General features: G+C 46.7%; 1 protein-coding gene across 4 annotated transcripts; it reads left to right on the forward strand.

Moving 5' to 3' along the window:
- The first annotated feature begins 4,301 nt into the window (after nt 1-4,301).
- On the forward strand, nt 4,302-20,998 carry LOC101071690 (zinc finger protein 385A-like). 4 transcript variants are annotated; one of them, XM_029827396.1, is made up of 9 exons: nt 4,302-4,475; nt 4,616-4,667; nt 13,987-14,132; nt 15,839-15,949; nt 18,028-18,202; nt 18,336-18,656; nt 18,840-19,027; nt 19,114-19,200; nt 19,313-20,998. In XM_029827396.1, exons 1-9 carry the CDS (start codon nt 4,461-4,463, stop codon nt 19,538-19,540), a joined length of 1,323 nt encoding a protein of 440 aa, XP_029683256.1. In that variant the 5' UTR covers nt 4,302-4,460; the 3' UTR covers nt 19,541-20,998. The 4 variants fall into 4 exon arrangements, with proteins under 4 accessions (XP_029683256.1, XP_029683259.1, XP_029683257.1 ...); XM_029827399.1 differs by lacking the exon at nt 4,616-4,667 and having other exon boundaries at nt 4,455-4,475; XM_029827397.1 differs by lacking the exons at nt 4,302-4,475; nt 4,616-4,667 and adding an exon at nt 6,517-6,940.
- Nucleotides 20,999-21,355: the final 357 nt, after the last annotated feature.

Here is a 21,355-nt window from a genome sequence, read left to right on the forward strand (position 1 = left end):
CTCACTGGTGGGAACTGTCCGTACAGCCAGGACAACTTGTTTGCTGGTCGGCTTTCTCTGCGGCGCACATGAAGTCCATCCAACGTGACCAGAGTGTTTGGTAAGTATAAGGTCTGAGGATATAATATGGATGAAAGTCTGATAATCCTGATAAGCACACTGATGAACATCCCACGCCCGGCCTGAGCGGGTAGAAATATATCACTTTGTTTTCTCAAGGATTAGTTTAAGCCTTCATCTCTCTCACTGGAGTAAAACCCAGGAAAGCAGGGACTAACTTTGCCTGAATATGAATTTAAGAGTTAAAACGCAGTTGTTTTTATTCCTTTTTGAGACACTAATACTGAAAATGCGAAACCGACACTGAATATGTGGGATATTCGTCATTAATCCACATGATGGATGAGGCTGAGTCGATAGACCAGAGTCTTAGCACAACAAAAGGTTTTTCCATTTGAAAAGGGCACTTTTGCACCCAGGACTAACTGGGGGCTGCACTCGCTCTTACCCCCTTGACCCCCTTGACTGTGAGCTACATGATGGCTCAGTGTGCCTCATGTCGCGGTACAATTCTATAAAGTCTTTTTCATTGTAGCAAAGGGAAGGTTTGATTTTTGTAGAAATCAAGGACCCTCTTGATGAAGATTACATCAACATCTGAACGTACATGTAGGAACTTGTCCTCTTCCTTCCATGTGTCCAGAGATGTCTTCCATATGTAACAACAATGATATAAAGTGTAAAAGGGAGCATTAGGACCGAGCCTGTCTGGGGTCATGAGACCCTAAGCAAAATTTGATTTTATGGCCCTCTTTACTGTCAGTAACACTGATAATTTGTCAATCACACAATTACAATAAAGATATTTCATGTTCTTTCCTATCAATGCAAATGTACTTGTAAATCTGCAGCCTGGGGTATTTTGGGGTATTTGGAATGAAACAGAATTAAGCAGCTCAGTGTCTGAATACACACTAATCCTGACAGGAGAGGACAGCAGCACATCATTCACAGGCAACAATGATGTAATAAGACAAAAAGCAACAGATGTAGAAGGGAGACATCTGCATGCTGATCTGCTCTTGAGTTTTACTCAAATAATGAATTTTGCTTTACATTGGTTTTCTACTTATTTGTCTTATTCATTAAATTCCTCTTTCCCATTTTAAGATGCTTCTTTTCTTTAGTTATTGAGTAATTCATCATTTAATACCTATGTTATTATATACTTTTTTCATGCAATTATATTATGTTTTTGTTAAACGGTAATTTAAATATGTCACCGTGAACTATCGGGGGTTTCCTGTGATGACGCGTTTCTTGACGCGTCTTGTAGTTTTTCGAGCAGTTTTTAAAGGATTATAGTGATGTATAGCAAATATAGAATGCTCCTAAAATTACATTGCACGATCTCCGCGGATCTTCATTAAGGTTTTTTTTTTAATTGTACATTTAAATAAGTGAATTGTTTTACCAGAGAAAAACGATACTTGCGTAATGCTGACACCTAGTGGTTTAAATAAGTAATTGAATATTTTCAATACAGCACCAATTTACAACAAATTAAGGTTTTTGACACTTTTAATAATCATTTAGCTATCAGTTAAAGAACACATTCCTTTCAGAAAGCTCGTAATGGCCGAATATAAAATGACAGAAGAGTCGGGAGAAACTCAGTGCGTCATGGTGCCAAAGTAATGCCATATTTCAACACTAGGTGGCAGCGCAGTTCCATTTCCGTCTGTAAAGCCAGTGGCGACAGCAGTACAGGAAGATACTGCATTAATAATATGCAATCAAATGTCGAAGACAATCTTGTATGTTGGATTTGATATCGGTGCTGTACAAGAGACTGGAATGCATAAAGCAGGGCGTGCCAGCAGAATGGGCGGAGAGTGGGAATAAAATTAACCTATTTCCATGTAAACTGCTGGTGGAGTGTGTTTGGATGGGAATAATCAGGCTAATGACTGCACCGGGGGAGTCTGCTCTATCACAAATCTGCATGCTGTCCTCACTTTCCAGCCCAGGATTGTATCAAACGTTGTAATTATTTGCCGTGAAAGGGACATGAAAAGGGATTAATCAGGGGGATCTGACTTAATCTTCAAAGGCACCACTGAAGAGCAGAAGCTAATGGGAAAGAGAGACATGGTTACTTCTTTTATGCCGGAGGTGAAGAAAACAAAGAAACATTTTTGCAGAGCTGCTGGAACAGTAAAGTGAAAGGCAGCCAAAACCAGTTGCACCATCTGAAGAAGATCCAGGTTGTTTGTTTTTCTTTGGGGGGGGGGGGGTTGTTGCTGTTGCATGGAGAAAAACCCAACTCAATAATTTTGCTGATGAACGTTCATAAAACAAATGAATAGGAAATAATCAATAATAAGTCATTTTTAGACCACAGTGTTGCCGTTTGCCTTGTTTGACCTTCACCAAGGACAAATATTCAAAGTGTCATATTACATATGAACTATTAGTTATTAGCATCAGCACAGCCATGCAAAATGAACCATGCAAACAAAAGCTTTTAGCATATCAGCATTTTGAATCCGATACAGTTTCAGTCCAAACATACTAAATGAAGACATCCGTCGACTGATGATCCACAATCAGACCAACAACCGACCTGCATCAGTCCGCAGACTCTAGAATGAGTAGTACTGTGAAGACACAACTGCAGATAAAATGAGAGTGCTTTAGCACACGCACGTGTGCGTGCGTGCGTGCGTGTGTGTAAAACTGTTCCACTCTGATGAAATGTGCTTACTACTCAAGTTTGCCGTCCTTCCCCTCTGGACCTCAGCCCAACTGTGACGCCTGGCCAGAAGGTGTTGCTGCGCATGTTTATATTATGTAGAGAAGAAAGTTTGGGACCTAAAGGTCTTAGATTAAAGCAGGATAGTAGTTCAAGTGAGCACAGCTTCCTCTGACGGAACCATCACTGCTTTACCTACTTGCATGTGTCGCTCCATCCTCTGTAAGGCTAAATGTGGCTACCTGCTGTATTGAGGTGTGTCTGAGTGTGAACGCAGACCTGCGCTGGGGAGAAGAGACGTGAACGAATGCTCACACCCTGCACTTTGACTAACATGCACCCGGCTGTTGCAACAGCCAGCAGCTTGTGAGCTGTTTACTTGTCCTTGGGTTAATCTCCTCCAAGACTGTTTACCGTTTGGACATATGTCAGGATGAGCCAGCCTTGCTGATGTACTGATATAAACGATGTTATTTAGAGTTGTGGTTTACAGTTACAGCGGGGTGTCATCCACATATAGGCGGAACAACATCCACCCTACAGCTGCAGCAAAACAACGGATCTAAAATACTGAATGTAAGAAACAGCTAGGGGTTTTTGGCCAATCAGGAAAGTTCTGCACAAGTTATGCACCCCCACCGCCTGTTCCCTGAAGTTAAAAAACATTCGAGCTGACTTCGTTCACCCCACAGTCCAGCATATCAGAATTAGTCTGACATTTACTCGACATCAAGCCCTGCGTCAGTCTCACCCCCGCGCCCCCCCCACACCCCCACTCCATCCCACCCGCACCCTCCCCCAGTACCCTCACAGCTCTCTCAAGAGACACATGTAAGCACATCGACGACATCTGAGCCGAATTTGGCACAAGGGGATCCCACGTTACAGCTTGCAAACACCCAGCTGGATCCTGTTTGTGTGTTTTGTGGGGGCTTCGACAGCCAATCGGGATGTCAGCGCCTCCGCCGTATCAGCACTTTTGACCTGTGGCGGTCACCGTTTTACAGCAGCTGTAAAATATGCGGATATTTAAATCCTCTGATTAACAGCGCCACAAGCGCAGGTTTTACTGTGCGCTATAAAGACCACGGCAGCAGTAGTTTATCCACTCTGTGCAACAGGAAACTTGCACTTGAAACAGCGTCGTTCAGCTCAAATATTCTGTTTCAGAGGCACCTTTGAGCATTAGCAGGTGGATGAATATGTTTGATGCGATTTCCAGTCTAATGTAAATGCTGGAGGCTGGAAAATATTTGAATAACAAGCCGGCTCTGAGTTTTGGGTTTTCTTGTTTCTGTGTCACCGGGTTCAACAACCTTTTAACCCGGTCGTCTTCCCCAGCAGTCTCAGTCTAGTCCACGTTTCCTCTGATCTCCCATACGCTTCCAGCCCCCCACCTCTTTTTCGCACTCTCTCTCTCTCTCTCTCTCTCTCGCTCTCGTCTTCTTCCTTCCACAGTTGTCGTCACGTATTGAGTTCCACTGTTCCAAGCAGCAGAATTAGCCTTCTGGAATCTCGTGCACTTGTTTATCCCCCCCCCCCCCCCTGCTCTTTGGATAACAAAAAGGTGAAGGCATGAAGGGGAAGACGAAGGGAGAACGCGCCAGAACGCCGAGCGGGATTCAAAGAAATTTGAAAAGATGAAGAGCCAGAAACAGACGGAGGGGAAGATGCAGAAGCGGGACATCGAGCCTCCTGCTGTTTGATGCAGCCACAGTTTGTGAGCATTTCTCTCGCCGGCTGCTTGCTGTGGAAGTAGCGCTTCTGTCTTCATCACCGTGGCATGAGAATCCCTTTGCTGAGGGAGGAACTCTGACTCAATTGTTTTATGCTGACTGACACGCTGACCTCTGGACTTAGGATCTGGATTTACTTGCGCGTGCAGAGCAGACGCCACCGATGTGGGGCTCAGGTAAGTGAGCCAGCGACCGGTGAGCAGTGCTTATTCACAGGGGAGCATTCTTCCTTTGATCACCTTAAAACGAAGTGAAGAGGGGCTGAGCCGCCGGCGCCCAATTATTGCAATTTTCTGAGCAGAAATAAATGGCGTGAGTCTTTGATGGCTTGGCCCTTTGATGGAAATAATCTCGAATAAACCGCATCAACAACCTCTGCCAGACAAGAACCCTGACTGCTCTGATCTCTGACCTTTCACACACATTGTAGATATGATGGATATGACGGAAGAAAGGGAGGGAAGGGGCTTTGATTTTAAAGTATGCAGTCACTTTGCAACATTTAGGGCTGGATTCTTGGTTCATCCACGTCAGAACAGGACAGCAGTGATGGGGGATGATGTCGGGTGTTGCTGGGGTTAAACCCGCCTGTCCCATCACCCTCCATTGTGAGCAGATTGTCCACCGACTCAAGGTAGACAAAGCGCCACCTCCCTCCCTCTAATCTCCTCAGTTATGGCCGTAGCCGCCGTATATCATTTCTATACTCTGCTCTCTATTGTGAGATTGACCCCTGTCGGCCCTGAAGGCTGCATTCACGCACGGCTGCCACCCATCAACTGTCCTGGATTCTTACACCTCCTCATAGAGACTTTGAAAGGCAAAAAACCAATGTTTTACAATCTATTTTTTGTAAATTGGTGGAGAAAAGTTGATTTTCACCTTACAGGACTGAAACAGATGAATTCAACAAAGTAACTTCATAATATCTATACTAAAAACAATGCGAGAGCTTAATATTTACATGCGTGTGTGTTTGTTGTAAGATTCAGCCCATTAATGATGCTTTGTGTCCTCACAAATGCTCAGGAATATCAAACAGTCACTAGAACTTTTTCCATATCTTTCCTTTTCACCGTGTGTTATCGTTCTACTTATCTACTTAAAGCAAAGGGCTTGAACAATCGAGTAACCCAACTCCCTCGGGAAGTAGGCACACACATTCTCACACGCACGGACAAGATGGTGTGTCGTCCGTGTCGGGTTTCAGTTTCCCATAGTGACATCCATTAAAGTCGTGCTGGATCAGCCCCTTCACCTCCGAAAGTCATATTAGCACCTAAACCATTGGCGACAACAATACACCTAACTGCATTATTCAGCCTGACTCTACTAATGAGGAAACCTTATATAACACACACACACACACACACACACACTGGAAGGTCGTCCAAAGACACCGCTGGTCTTGTGGGAAAGAGTTTGATGGAAGTCTTGAAAGCACACCTATGGGTGGGCCACGCAGTTTAAGCTATCTTCCTGTCAGAAAGGCGTCATTCCCGTCCTGCGGTTCAAACCCACCCGGCACATTTCATCACCTCGCACTTTCATCTGGAGTCAGTTTGTGTTAAGCTCAGTCCGTCGCGGCCCCCCTCCAACCCTCCGGAGCTGTCGGCCTAATCTGTGCCTGCGTTTCCTTTCTGTCTCCCTTCGCGTCGTTGTTCGGGTGAACAGCTGCAGTGTGAACTCAGCATTTGCAGCCCTGCTCTTTTTGTAAACGCGGGCTGTAAAAGTCAGGTGGGGAGACGGATTCCTTGTAGGCGCTTATGCCTGAAAGGATCGGGGCTTTTTTTTTTTTTTAAAGATGTCGGGGATGGAATGAAACAATCATCCATAATGTCAACAGTGAGCAGCAACAAAACAGTGACAGAGGGGAAAGGAGAGCGCCACCGACAGCAGCATTATCACATGCCTCCTGATCCAAACACCCCATGAAAAGGCTCAGCTCCGCGCACGTTCATTGGCAGAGTGTCCAGCCAATCGTAGGACAGGAACGCAAGGTGCCTTTAGGATATTCCCAACCCCAAAATATGAGACAGAGCAAGTGGGAGGCATGCTCCTCCAGTGAGGCAGGGCTTCCATCTCAGCTGTATTCTCTGGTGTTCCCTCCCGGAGTGAATATGGAACAGTGAATAAATTACAGGCTTCCGTTGCAGTGGACCGACTGCATTTTGCGTTACGCTGAGGGCTGCCGCCGTGTTCCTCTCCTGACAACGTCTGGCTGCAACACAAGACGCACATTACAAGCTGCACATCCAGCATCTCGCGCGGACAGATGGAGGGGGGGCGCATCGGCGGGATGGAAAGCAAAGGTCGTGAGACTGGATGTCTTTGAGTCTGTGAGGCGAACACTCGAGTTGCGTCGTTAACTGGCTGAGAAACGGGAGATTTGAGCACGAAGACGAGCTGCAGGAGTGAAGTTCTGTCGCAGGAGACAGCATGATCTTAGGTAAGAAGGCGCCAGAAAGCTCCTCTCTCTTTTTTAACTTGTTCAACGTTACAGATGTCCTCTGTCAGGAGAGCACTCGTCCGTCACACATGCGCTTTTCCTAACTTGGACAAACTGTTGCAGTTGTCATGCAGATGGGATGATGAAAGAAATGCAGTCCAGTCTTTATTGATCAATCTTGAGTTCCCTCAACCGATTTTTCAACTAGACTTTAAGTTGTTGTCCAATGCAATTACAAAAGTTAGGACACACCAGCTCAATTGGTGGACAGAGTGTGTGTGACCCCCAAAAGACCACTTTGTATACAACACTGCTTCACTCATTTTTAGTTCTGTAAATAGGTGTCTTCTATGTATGTCTGACCAAACCCTAACCCTAACCCTAACTGACCAAAAATGTAAGATGCACAATCTGACACTAATGTTTGTACTGCTATTTTTGTGAGGACTGTTCCCAAGGTTCCCCCCTTCTGAAAATTATGGCTAAACCTTAGCTTGAACCCTAAAACCAGGTCTTAACCTTCAGAAAGCCCTTCAAAGTTTTGATAACCAACCCAAATGTCCTCGCTTCCCAACCATGTCAGGTGGAATAAGCATCCTGGTCCTCACTACATGACATATACAACACACACACACCTTGTCTCTGTCTAATACAGACACACATGTTGTTCATCCACGCAGGTATAATAGCTTATTGTGAAGACATTATGGCTTAACTGGAAATTAACCATGTCTTAAATGGATTGCTTACTTGGTCATGTGACTCTACTGGCGAGCCTTCTATGCCATAAATGTGATAAATGTGATAAAACAAAGGAACGATGTTGATGTAAAACAATCGTGATTTGCTCCTTCCCCTTCAGATTCTACATTCTGCCTCGTGACATTTCCTCAAATTGCCGTCTGGATTAGCGGTTGACCATCTGATTATTCCCATTCATTATTAATATTCTGCGTCAACACCTGCTCAGGTCTCTGTAATCTGAGTTTGATCTCGAGCTGCAGCTGCACATTAGGTATTTTACGTCAGCTGATCAGGCTTTATGAATTGTAAAGCCTCCCTACTTACAGTCCCAAACATTTCACATAGCTTCCATGACTGGAGTTGACAGACGGATGACGGGAAACGTCTTCGCTTGTCTCCATGACGTAAATACCTCTGAGTCTGTAGCCTCAAACCCACCGTCCACTGCAAATACTGAGAGGTTTGGCCTGAAACAGGAACTGACGTCTACACGATCAGCCGTGGAGGTTGAAGAGCCGTGCCAAGGCTGGAGCTCATCTCTGTCGGGGAGGGAGGCGCTTTAGTAACTCTTGTGTGATTTTAGCAATGAATATTTCAAACCCAGAGGTTTGAAGTCTTGATTTATTTAAGAAACGGGCCAGCGCTTCTTCGAGGCTGACGCAGAGACCTCACTCGGCCGGAGATGGAAAAAGGTCCAGGACTTGTATCAGCATCTCATAAGTGTGTGTGTGTGTGCGTGTGTGTGTGCGTGTGTGTGTGTGTGTTCCTGAAGCATCCCAGCCCTCAGGAACTACATGACTGTCTATTATTGTGATGCACAGAAAGTGCTGGCATTTCAACTGAGTCATCTGCTCTGAGATACGAAGCATAAAATTTGTCGCTCTGCATGTTCTGGTTGTTCCTTCAACCCCTGGTGCTCCTTCGTCTTTTCTTGCCCCTCCTGATGTCACGGTCACGTCTATCACAGCTGCCCGCTTCTGCTCTTTGACAGCCATCATTGTATTGGGTTAGTCAGCCAATGCGGCAGTTGTCCAACAAGACTGGCTGCGTCTGTTCTTCCAGTAAAACCTCCAAACAGCCACCGTTCGCCGCCCCGGCCTGTCTCTCCTAACCTGTTGCTGCGGTGGAGCCTGAAACCTGGTTCTGCTGAGCCTCCACAGATCTGGATTCCACCCTCCTATGCTTGGTTAGATCCTGGGTGGAGGGTGGGACGCTCGCTAAGTCCCACAGTCCCTCGTTAGGTTCCTTAGACCTTAGCTGTTTGTTCCAGATCGAAGCTTGCAAACTGCTGAGTACGCTCCAAGGTTACCAGATGTGGACTTGCTCCGCCCATTTTATCTATAGTTTAATAATGCAGCAGCGTACTATCCCACAATGCTTTTCACCTCAGTCAGCAAGAGCAGAAATGGCGGCAAGTATGTACTTCAAAGTATCTTACTCCAAGGACGCACTCCAGAAGTTCAAAACTCCGTGGCTGCCTAATTAGTGCAGAGAAAATGGTCAGTGGGGAAGACCGACTGAGAAAGTCCTCCATCCTAAATGCTGGCAGGTCCAACTCGCTTAAATCTTCCCAATCTTTCCTCTCCTTTTCCACACGGACTGTTATTTAACCTTGTTCAAACACATTCCAGATCTTCAATGTTTACTCTTGTCAGATGGATCATCCACTTGTGAACTTCCACTTGGTGCTGCTGCTGATGACACAGTACGTGCATGTCCATGGAGTTCATCGACGTCCTCATTAGTGCACTGGGAGTCATGCGAAAGATTCGCCAGAATTCAAGTGGGGGATTTGGAGATTTTCTCCTTTTCTATTCAAACTAAGCACTGACCTATTTAACCTTGTACAAATACACTGTATGTCCCCTCCGATTCAGCCTTGCTGCTCTTAGCCGCAGCCCTCAGTTCCATGTTGTTTGTTCTTCTCCTTAATCCAGTTGGATCTTTCTCCAGCAGCGAGCATGAAACCCATGCTGACACAACCAGTATAAACACACTGCGTTAACAACGCTAATATGAAGCTGCAGTTTCCACAGCCTCAAAGTTCTATTTTTCTGTCTATTGAAGATTGAGTGCATCTCTCCATTGTGCACCGTCTGTGGCGCAAACTCAAACAGAAGCACCTGGCGTCGCGCAGCATTGTTCCCCGCAGCCCTCCCTCGTCTTTCAGCGCACCGGATCGGTTGCTTGTGTACTCGCCGCTCTCGGGTTTCCGTCGGCCTCTGCCCGCAGGTGTGTAAATGGTTCGACGTATAGAATAATGATGTTCGATGAGGCTGCGGGTCACGTTGTTTTGTTTACCTCTGCAGCATCAGGACCGATGCAGGATGAGAAACTGAGTTAGCAACCAGCTGGAGCAGATAACTGCTTAATAAATGTACGATTTAAGTATTTATTGCAGCTCTATTAGTAGATTTTTCACACTTATCTGCCTTTTCATTATGAATAGTTATAATTATGATGAAATGGCTCAAAGCGCCCTGTCATGTCCTTGTTTTATAGTATTTTATGTGCTTTTTGATATTTTGGGGGTTTCAAAAATGTAATCAAACAATACATATTTTACTCCACCATTTAGTGCTGTCAAACCGAGGTAGAAAAATGGCAGCACAGCCAGTTAAAGGCAGCAGAAGCAAAAACATGCCGCTCACACTGCTGACCAACACGCTGGACAGCAGCTTGTTTTGTCTCTATCACCGATCATCACGTTTGGAGGTTTGTGTTTGTTCACCGTACGTTAAGACGTAACAGATAAATGACCTTGTGGGAAGAAAATAGTTAACCTTTAACCGCTTTCACTCGTTTTACAGATTTTTGTGCGTCAGATGCTGCTGCTCAGTGGTTGGAAATGAACCTGCAGCTTAAAATGGTTCTTGGGCTCCTCTGGTCACCTTGGACTCACCTCAGAACATGCGTTCCCTCCCCCTCCTGGCATTCCCTCTCTTTCCACTTCATCTCCCTTCCACATCCAGACCTCTTTTCCACGCTCAATCGACTCCGTCCGCCCATCCCCGGCGCCATTCATTCCCTGCTCCTCTTGGGTTATTGTGTCCAGTTCTTTACCGATAGGGAATTTTTATTAAGCCACTTCAGACGGTGGAGTTTTGTCAAATGTCTTCACGTAACGATGGAAATTTGAATTAGAGGTTAACACAATCAATAGGCCAAAATAAAAGTACTCATTAATCACAAGTAATGTTTGAAATCAGGGAGCTGAGCAGCAGAAGGACAAGCTTATCTCAAGAGCACAGCGCTAAACGCACGCGCACACGCGCACACGCACACACTTCAGCTCCTGGGAGGTGGTATTTAATCCTGGCCACTGGGTGCAGAGCATCTATCATTAAAACAAAGTGTGGACCGGAATCAAGTGTGTTCTCCTTCAGCGGCGCGGCTCTCCTCTTCGCCCCGGCCTTTCTTTTCCACTTTCCACATTTCACTTGGACAAACACAACATTAATCAGCGCCGAGCTTCACCCACTCCTTTAGAAAACTGCCCATTCAGAGTCTGATTTTGGACTAAAGGCGCGCATGTGTGTGTGTGTGTGTGTGTGTGTGTGTGTGTGTGTGTGTGTGTGTGTGTGTGTGAGAGAGAGTGTGTGTATTTTATTTTTTGCCTGTCTGTCCCCTGCCTGGGTTGAAATAGCCGCCTTTGACTTGAGGGTAAGCCGAGCTGCAGTAAATTGGATTTCATGCTCAGTCCTTCACAGTAGCAGTATGCGACACTAAGACAGAGCCATCTTCCCCCTGCAGTCACGGCAAAGTTGCCGCTCTGTTCTCTTCAAAGGTTGAACCCTCTAACGCAGTAACGTTACATTTACACCACACGGGATTAGCATGAGAAGCAAGAAGGGAGCCACACGGCGTTGATAAATATGGGATTTTAGAGCGGCCAAGGCGGCATCAGATAGGTTTTTCCAGCAAAATGTAAAGAAAAAAAGTGAGCAGAAACAGGGTTTCCTGGACAAGAAAGTTGCTTCCTCTCATCTCTCTGAGGTTGGGGGAAGGGGGGGTTAATGTTAGCTTATGCGTGCTCATTTTAAGGCGTGCTCATTCTGTTCGCAGCGGCCGGGAATTACAAGAGGCTGCATTTGGTTACCTTGTTTGTATGTCTCAGTGTGGCGTCCAGGACCTGGCAGTTATTCTGACTCTCATCACACATCATTTGGCTCAGACGGCATCTCCCCCACCCCCAGTCCCCCCTCGGTCCCCTTCCGGGCAACAGACATGCAGAGAATACCCACAGCCTCCAGTGCGATCAGTGACATTGACATTACCTCTGTGATCATTAGACCTAAATTGGCTAAATGAATTGCCAATTTGAGAGGCCTCAGTCACAGCATATTGGCGCGAGCACACACACCCACGTGTCGGGCTCGGGGAGGGTCGCTGCCGCACTCATATTCCGTCTCTGGTTGTCTCCTCTTCATTTTTATACAAAAGCCTCTCTCAAAATCAAAGTTCGATAACCTATTACCCAAACATCGAACATTTGCATTTTGACCCCCCCCAACACAAACACACACACACATACACACACATACAGCAGTCTCAGGACACGCTGGCGCGACAATGAGCTTCATTTCAGCGGTGAGAAAGAGCAATAGATGTCGAGGTTTGGATTTATAGAGTTTGGCAGCCCTTTAACACTTTAACGCTACTCAGAATGTGTCCAATCAATGCGCACGCCGCTGAAGAGATGCGCCGTCCACTTATCTGATGTCATTGTAAATCACTCAGGAGGAGGGGAGGACAAGAGGCTGCTGCTGCTGCGGATGCTCCTCTCAGCCAGGAAAAATGCGCCCCCTCCCGAAACACACCGCGTGAAAATACCAGCGCTAAACACGTCACGCTATTGTCAGGTACCTGCAAAGTCAATGCAGAGATCCTCTGACCTTTAAACGTGCCGTGATGCATGAAATGAGATTAAACAGAAGAATGTCAAGAACACGTTTTGCTGAAAGATGGCGGAAGAGCTTTTCATGTCCTCAGAGCTTAAACATTGTTGTTTACTTGAGCTGCTCTTTTGTAAACACCCACGACCATCTTTGTAAAAGTCAGCGTGTCACAACCTTGGAGCACGACGATGAATTTGTCGGGCAAACTGGCGATGCCGCAGCGTATTAAAAGATGGAGTAGCGTCATCGTGTCCACATCTGTGGGTGCGCAGATATGTTAGATGCAGATTCATCATTTACCTCACCTGTGAACAAACTTCACGTGATCGATTAAGACGACAACGCAGAAGAAAGAATCCTAATCTCAAGCTTCAAGTTCACTCACAGCTACTGTTTGATCGGGCGTGCGCGTGTGTGTCTTGCGGAGGTGATAATGGCCCCCATGTGAGCTGTGGGATTCGTGGCATGTCTGAAGGACATTTAAAACCCGACCCCTGTGCTTTCATGTCTTACTTTGCAACCCTCCTTCTCATGTGTCCCGACACAAATGACGGCGCTCCAGCTGATTATGGTCTGAAGACAAATGCCAGGATGAGACTTTCCCCTCCGTCTATTTCTGATCCTGCCAGTATGTTCTTTAAATCTGATTAAATTGCCTCCTCTGCTGCGACTAAAATAGCCCTCTCCTCCCCTCAATTTGATAATTAACCAGTTTTTCCCCTCTCAAATGTAACAAAAACTGTTAAGTATTCATCGCAAAGCAGCGGCAATAAAGGGCGATGATTGCACGCACTCCCCGAAGAAAAGATTATACAAATTCTCTCTACGTAGTCAGATTGGGCCCGAGGCACCCCGCTGGCTTTTCACTGAGCAAGAAAAGGAGGACTACGGGAAACAGAAGAGAAAAGAGGGAGGAAAACAGGAGGATGAGAGGGAATAAAGCAGCGAGAAGGGCCGGCGCTGCAGCGAGGATACAGACGCAGGCAGACAGAATAAGGCCCATGAAATGGGGGGATAGATAATGCTGCCTGGTAAGAGAGAGACAGAGGGAGAAACGGAGAAAGGCAGATATCTGTGGCTCCCCAGCTGTGAGGCTTAAGGAGCTTAGTCCTCCTGCCCATCACAGAAGACTCCTCAAGTGCATCCATTTAGTGCTGCTGAGCTACTGCTGAGAGAGAAGCGAGCGAGCGGAGGAGAGGAGACAGGTGAAAGTGTGGAAGACTTTCCAGTCTGAACAGGGAAGCAGGTGTTTGCTCTGTCTGAACAGTTGGTGCATCAATAATAATTGGACGCTTCAATAAGACAGCATGATATAACATGCAAATCTGTGCAGGACAGGTCAATGCCAGGTTGTTCTCGTAGTGCTACGGGTGCTAATGAGGCTAATTAGTGTCTCTTCCACAGGAAGCGTGAACCGACCGGGGCCGGTCCCTGCCTTCCTCCGGAGCCCATCCCTCATCCCTGCCCCGCTCGACATGAAGCCCTTCCTGCAGTTCCCCCTGGAGTCCCCGCACCCCGCCAGTATTGGCCTCTTCCACAATTTCAATGCAGTAAGTGTACGTGGAGGTATGCACGCGCTTGCACGGAGGCCGCGTTGGACCGACGGGCGGCTATTGTCCAACGTTAACTACCGCGCCAGAAGATTTATGCTGTGTAATTCGAAGCGATGACGTCTGTTTACTTTTTTTTGCTCAGCGAAAATGATTTTCAGCAGTCCTGCGTGACGGTTCTGCTGCAATAAAGTGAGTTGCAGCTAATCAATGGGGACAGGCCGTTTTCTCCTAAGTCAGCATTTTCCTGCAGCTCCTTCTCATTTCCGGATTGAGTTGCATGTCACCGATCTACACGTACCACACACACACACACACACACACATACACACATATGCGCATGCATACTCTAAATGCACCTAGGTAGAAGCCCCTAACTCTACTGGTATCCAGTGACAGAAGCATAGTCCCCAGCACGTCCTCACTACTGCAAAACTCTCTAAGGCATCTTGTGGGGCAACAACCCTCGTCAACTTCACCAACAAGCTTTTATTCTCCCTCTGTTTAATTTAAACCTGTTAGTGCGGGTGCAGGCTAGGACAGCAAGAGGTAAGACTCCACATAGAGGCCCAGGACAGAGTGGTGGTGAGACTAAAATAGATCTCTGCGCAATAAATGATGCAAAAGTACAGAATTATTGTCCATCCATGCAACTTTCAGCCAGCATGTTTTTTCCATTTGACAGGAGGCTGACTTAGGTGCAGAAAAGGAATAAAAGCCATGGTCGGGGCATGGATTTAAAAAGCTCTCACACAGAAATGCATCAAGGATGCTCAGCTGAGTGACGAAAATTTGTCCTACAACAATAAATACGGGGTTACCAGCTCAAAATCAGAATAGTTCACCTTTCGAGACTAAATGCGTGCCAAAATGGCATTTACAACAAGATCAGAGATCTGGGGAGATGTAAAGCTGTAAACAATACGGACGTAAATTAAAGGCTTTGAAAGTAACAACAAAATAATTTGAGGGTGAGAAAAGTCAAAAAGAAGTCTGGGCATGTACAATGTGCATGAAAGCTAAAAAAAAAAAAAAAAAGACAGATTAAAGGCAGCTCTCAGAGGCAACCAAGAGCAAAAATGAAGCTAAACTATAAATATTTCCAACCACGGATTTAAACTGAGTTCAGGGCTTCTGACAAATTATGCCGTTCTGCCCCTGGTGCCTGGAGCTGGAGAGTGTAAAGCATCTCATTTAGCAGCAACCACTCACAGTCGGAGGAGATGAGAGGCTGCGTAAAACCACCGTGCACTTCTGACTGATTTAATGAGGACAACACCCAACGCTGTGGTCGTAAACACCCCGCTGAAGGGTCAGGGACCTCGCCTGAGTCCGTTTGAGTTTCTAAAAAAGAGGGAACCTTTCAAGGAACAATGATGTGGCCCACATGAAGTTGGGCTGGTGTGTGAGTTGATCTCTATTCTATTCTCCTATGCAGATCTCAAGTATGGCAAGTATCCATATCACCGTTTGTTTTCTCACATTTACTGATCACCTTAACCGTCCATAATCCAAAAGAATCGGAATCTGTGTCCCTGCAGAAAATGGAGATCATCCACCCCAACATGCCTTCCTCTCTAGATCTTCCCTACTTTAGTCCTCATTAGGAACAGGGCCTCATTGGGTTAAAGTGAAACTCAAAGCTAATGCTAATCAGACAGCTGATCTGCCGCCACTAACTCTTGCTCTCGGTCGCTCCTTCACAGATGGACCCCATCCAGAAGGCGGTGATGACGCACACCTTCGGCCTGCCGATGGTGAAAACAAAGCGACCAATCATTTCCTGCAACGTCTGTCAGATACGATTCAATTCCGAGGTACGAAAGCCGACAGCAGCTGTTCCCTTTTTGTGTCCAATCGGTTTTTTAGACACATGGATGTGGAGGTTTGGTTATGAGGTTCAATTTTTTTTAAATATCTTCGCAACCAAACAATAAGTTTTGGGGTGAAAGTTAAATAATTCCATAAAGTTTGACTGAACCAGAACGTGGTGGAGGCCAGGAAGGCCTCCTCTGTCAATCACAGTCGATGGAGTGCGACTTATTTGAAGAAGTGTGTTTGACAGTTGGTCAGCAGGAGTTGTGCACAGTTCAGCTCCTGCCTGCACAGGAAATAAACCCACAATCACTATGAAGCGATTCAAGAGCCTAATTTGTCATGACAAAATATTTTAAAAGGGTTTTTAACAGATAATTGAGAGCTTGCATTTATGACCCCAGGCTACGTGTAACGTCTAATCTAGACATCGAGCCCAAATTAAACCAGCCGGTATAAATATATGACTGCATTCCGATGATGAAGTGCTAAATACTCGCTCTAATTTCAGTGGCGTTTAAAGAACCCACTCTGGGAGCGAGTCACTTGAAACTGACCTCACACCGTCGTCTCTATGGAGGCTCGTTTAATAATATCCCTGCTCAGAGCTGCATGTTCTCACTTGGTCTATACGGGCCCCGGGGAATGTTTATGCGCACGTAAATGAAAATGCGCGTGCTTGCGTCTAGGTGAGACCGCTCTGAGCCACCTGTTTGTCCGGCCTGCTGCCTCAGCAGCGTGCTTGGCACAGCGGACGTTCTTTAATAATGAAGGAACGCTGTGCCTGCTGCAGCTGGCTGCAAGCCCGCCATGTTCCACAGGTCACAAACTACCAAAGTGTGTAAAGCGAGAGCAATATTTCCCTTTGTCTTCCCCTCCGAAGCCCTGAAGTTAAGTGAGAGCTCTCAAATGGGGGCAGATTTATCGGCAGGAGCCATTCAAACGCCCTCAATTCCGGCTCTCTGTAGCCACACGTGCTGTAATTGGAATTGCATTCTAATTCACAGAGGACAGATTAGCCTGCCGCGCGCTCGGCTCGGCTCGGCTCGGCTCTGCTGCAAGGCTGACGTCACAACGTGCTGCATTCGCCGCCGTCACCGCTGCAGTGCCACGCCGGACACCTTTCTCTCTCGCTCTCATTCTCGCCCCTTTCCGTTCCTCTCAGGGATCATGTGCGGTATGCCGTTTCATCCATCCCCGTCTCCTTCCTGCCACCTCGCTGTCAGGACCACGCAGAGAAGATCTGGCAGCCAGACCGGCTGCCTCTGCTCTCTGCTCCTTTATCATGCAGCAGATAAAACATCAATACACATCAGTCTGAAGGAGAGGAAGGATTTAAGGGACTTTCACTTGCTCTCATTCTCTTTCTTTCTTGGATTCCCTCTCTTCATTCATCTCCCTCCCCCCTTTTGCATATCCCATTCAGCTCCACCGAGTGTGCAGAGCGTCGTTTATATTTTACGACGGCAGTTTGCCTCTTAGTCCCAAACAGTTCGTGCATTCATCTCTCTTCCTTTCCTGTGTTTCTCCCACAAATCAATCTTTTCATTCCTGAAATCGATGTCGTACCTAAGACACTGAAGGTCGCCGGAAGACAGGAAGTATCACAGCTCAGCCGCTGGAAAAAAAGAAAGAAAAAAAAGCGAGTTGAGCGAAAGGAGAGAAAATCACTGAAGTCACAGCTTCGATTTTTCCAACTGGAAATGCCGATCCTCCTCGTTGGAGCAGTTTCACTCTTGGCAGCTGACTGTCAACTGTCAGTGGTCCCTCACAGCCCTGCAGCTCATTTCAGATAATCCCGGCGCTCAATAACCATCATCAGTCTTGCAGAGGCCAGTTCAGTGATTACACCAGTGGTGAAGGAAGGCAAGAATATTCCCAACTAGACGCTAATCCTCCATGACAGCCTCAGCCCATCAGCCCCTAAAGCATCAACTCAATAGCTCCTTTGATGAGTGCGATGGAACCGCGCACTTCTCTGTACTTTTAAAACAGCTTTTGGAGTGTGACGACTGACCGAATGTGCAGAGGGCGACAGAAAAGTGCGAAACATCCTGTATTGTGACATGTCTGTTGCCAGAGCCAGGCAGAGGCCCACTACAAGGGGAACCGCCATGCCCGAAGAGTGAAGGGCATCGAAACGTCCAAGACGGGTCGTCCCCAAGACGGCGACAAGCAGCAGCCCCCTACCGCCGCGTCACCGGCCCCAACAGGTCCCCCGCCATCCAGCCCCGAGCCTGATGCTAACAAGCAAGGTGAGAACCCTCTCACACTCACAGAATGAGATGGGCGGGTACTCTGGGTGGAGGGATTTTAATCAGAAATAAAGTTGATTTGTTTGGAAGTCCAATATTGGGAACTAACCTGGGACCCGTGTGTTGTTTGCAGAGGACCCTCAGTGCTGGTCCAACTCTAACAGGTCACCTCCGACCCCCAGCCCCCTACCAACACCCGCTCCGAGCCCGGCAGAGAGCGAGTATCCCTGTCTGCTCTCTCTTGGCACACCGCTGCCATCCTCTCCTTCCCCATTTGCGACTCCCAGTACCCCCCCTGCTGATTCCGCAGCAGCCAGTCTTCCCGAGACCCCGTCCCCAGCACCCAGCCCTTCTTCGGGAGAGTCCGAGGAAGAGAAATCCAAGAAGCTTCTCTACTGTTCCCTCTGCAAAGTAGCTGTTAATTCCCTCTCGCAACTGGAGGCACATAACAAAGGTTATTCAAACACAGATTTACTCTTAAAGCACTGGCGCCACCAAGTGGACTGGCTTACACCAGCAGGGTGTAGAAATTGTACAAAATCGATACATTCAATTGTTTTAAATTATAAATTATCTTCTTGCAGCTCTTAATCCATGTGATTCTATTCTTATGGAAAGACTTTTTTATCGGTCCCAGGTACCAAACACAAAACCATTCTGGAGGCTCGGAGTGGACTGGGGCCCATTAAAGCCTACCCCCGTTTAGGTCCTAAACCAAGCCCAGAGCAAGGAGGAGAGATGTCGTGTGACCCCAACACTCAGGAACGCACCTTCCACTGTGAGATCTGCAACGTCCGAGTCAATTCTGAGCTACAGCTCAAACAGGTGAGACACTCAAAATGGTGACGATCGGAACGCGTCCAGATCAGGATCCAAGTCCAACACCTCTCCTGCCTCGTTTCTAATTACAGCATATATCGAGCCGGAGGCATCGGGATGGAGTTGCAGGCAAACCTAATCCTCTTCTCATCCGACACAAGAAGCGCACAGACTTCCTGGTAACGTTTCCCCACTCTTGCATCATCGTTAGGCACCTTCAATGAGGCACCTTATCTGAGACAAACTGCAGAACCTTTTTAAATTTCTTAATCGACTCATTTCAAATTCCAGGAACTTCCAAAAACACTTCCGGCCGGACTTTTGCCGAATCCTCTGGCCGTAGCTGCGGCCATGGCGGCAGCGGCTTCCTCCAATCAGCTGGCCCTGCGCCCTCCGGGCCCGGCCTCCCACCCTCACTCCCACCATCACCTCCTCCAGGGTACACCCCTCAGCCTGCTGCGACCAGCCCCGGGACCCATTCGCACCGCGCATGGGCCGATCCTCTTCACCCCCTACTGATGAGGAGAGGAGAGGAGCGGTAGGAAGTCGGATGAAGCACACTGTGAAGACGAGAACCTCATCGAATCGGAAGCCAGACGTGCTGGTCTGGACGTTCCCTCATAACAAACATAGACTCTTGGTTGGACATGCTGGGGTTTCTACTCCCACTGACAGGGAGAGCCAGAGACACCGGACGCTTCCATGTTCCTCCCATTTCCCTTTCAACAGTCACCAAGACTGAAGGAACAGTTTGTTGGTAAGCATGGACCCCTGACCTAGCAGTCGAGTCTCCTCATCCACCTCAGAGCCCTACCTCCGCCATCTTTTTGATGTTCACTTCTCCACATGCCCGAAGCGTTCTGATAAAATGTGATCCCTGGGTTGAGTAAAATAGTTGCCTTTAATGTTAGCTGGCGTCACCCTGTAGCCGTAGCAGTGTGGTGGAATATACCACTGAAACATCCTCTTATTTGTTTGGTCTGTAAAGATAGAAAAAGAGAATAACAACCAGCCATTTCCTGAAATGTGATGTTGATGCAAGTCCTGGCAGACATTTCTATGTATTATATCCAGTTTGTCTTTTTCGATCAGCCTGCGTGGTCTATATTTACCTCTGTAGGTCAGAAACAGGAAATCAAAGAGGAACCTCAAGTTAGAAGTTGCCTCATGTCTTAAATGCTTCATACACTCACTTGTGAGTGACAGATAAGATTGATTCGATATAACCCAGAGTGGTCTACTACAGGGTTAAACAGTCTGCTTCAGAGGACTTGGAGGGATTTGAGCTAATGTTGCGTTTGGGTGAAAGCTGTCACAGGAAGTAAAGGCGTAAAGAGGAAATGGCTTGAAAACATTTAAACCCAAGGCCTCATTTTTGTGCTCCAGCAAAGGAGAAAAGTTTCAGTGTCTTAATAACGGCATAGTCTCTACACTGTGAGTCACAGGACGGTTCCTGGTTGAAGTCTTTGGCGTTAGCGTCGCGTGCACACTTATTCAGGCCACACTTTTCATACGCGCCTGTGCCAGGACAGTGGTAACATGAGACGATGGACACCAGCATTAGGTCACTGCAGCAAAAGGACCACGCACAGACAAGGAGACACAGGTTGTAGATGTGCCTGTAGTGGCAGAATCTGTCTGCTCTGCCATCGCCGCCATCTGACCCCGGAAGGTCCCGATCCCAAAAAAAAAAAAAAAAAAAAACACAACTGTCACGGTGGCTTGTTAAACGTTGGAGGGAAGCTTTACATAAAACAAAACTGTAGCAATACTTTAAGCACTCTTGCAAACTTTCCTTTTAAATGGCAATAAAATAGAAGTGTCAATAAATATATGAACTGTTGCTGAAGTAAAGTGTGTCGAAACCTTCTTGTAAATGTCGATTATTTAACAAAAGTTAATTGTTGGAGCCTCCCAATTGTTAAAATGAAACAATTGTATATTAAAAAGTCATTAAGATTAAATGAATGGTTGTAACCAACTCTGACTTTTGTACTTTCATACTATAAATAACAATATACATGATTTTCTATTTTGGTATACATTTAATCTATTGTTAATAAGTGTTAAAAATAATCTAAATGTGTTCATTAGAGGGCGGCAATGCAGGAAGAATAAAAAAAACAGTTACCGGTTGTGCGGTAAAAATAAACCGCACAACCACAATATAGGTCTGATAAGCAGAGGTATGAAAATCTATTTTTAGCCACAAGAAAACAAAACTAACAGAGAAAGTAATGAAAAAGTGCAGCCATCTGATATTTTTCATCTCTGAGTCATTTTGCACGGGAACCCCCCTTGACGGGCCCCCTGTGGTCGATTTAAAAGGACCTA

The sequence above is a fragment of the Takifugu rubripes genome, chromosome 19 (genome assembly GCF_901000725.2).
Source record: "Takifugu rubripes chromosome 19, fTakRub1.2, whole genome shotgun sequence".
In the NCBI taxonomy this organism is placed as follows: Eukaryota; Metazoa; Chordata; class Actinopteri; order Tetraodontiformes; family Tetraodontidae; genus Takifugu; species Takifugu rubripes.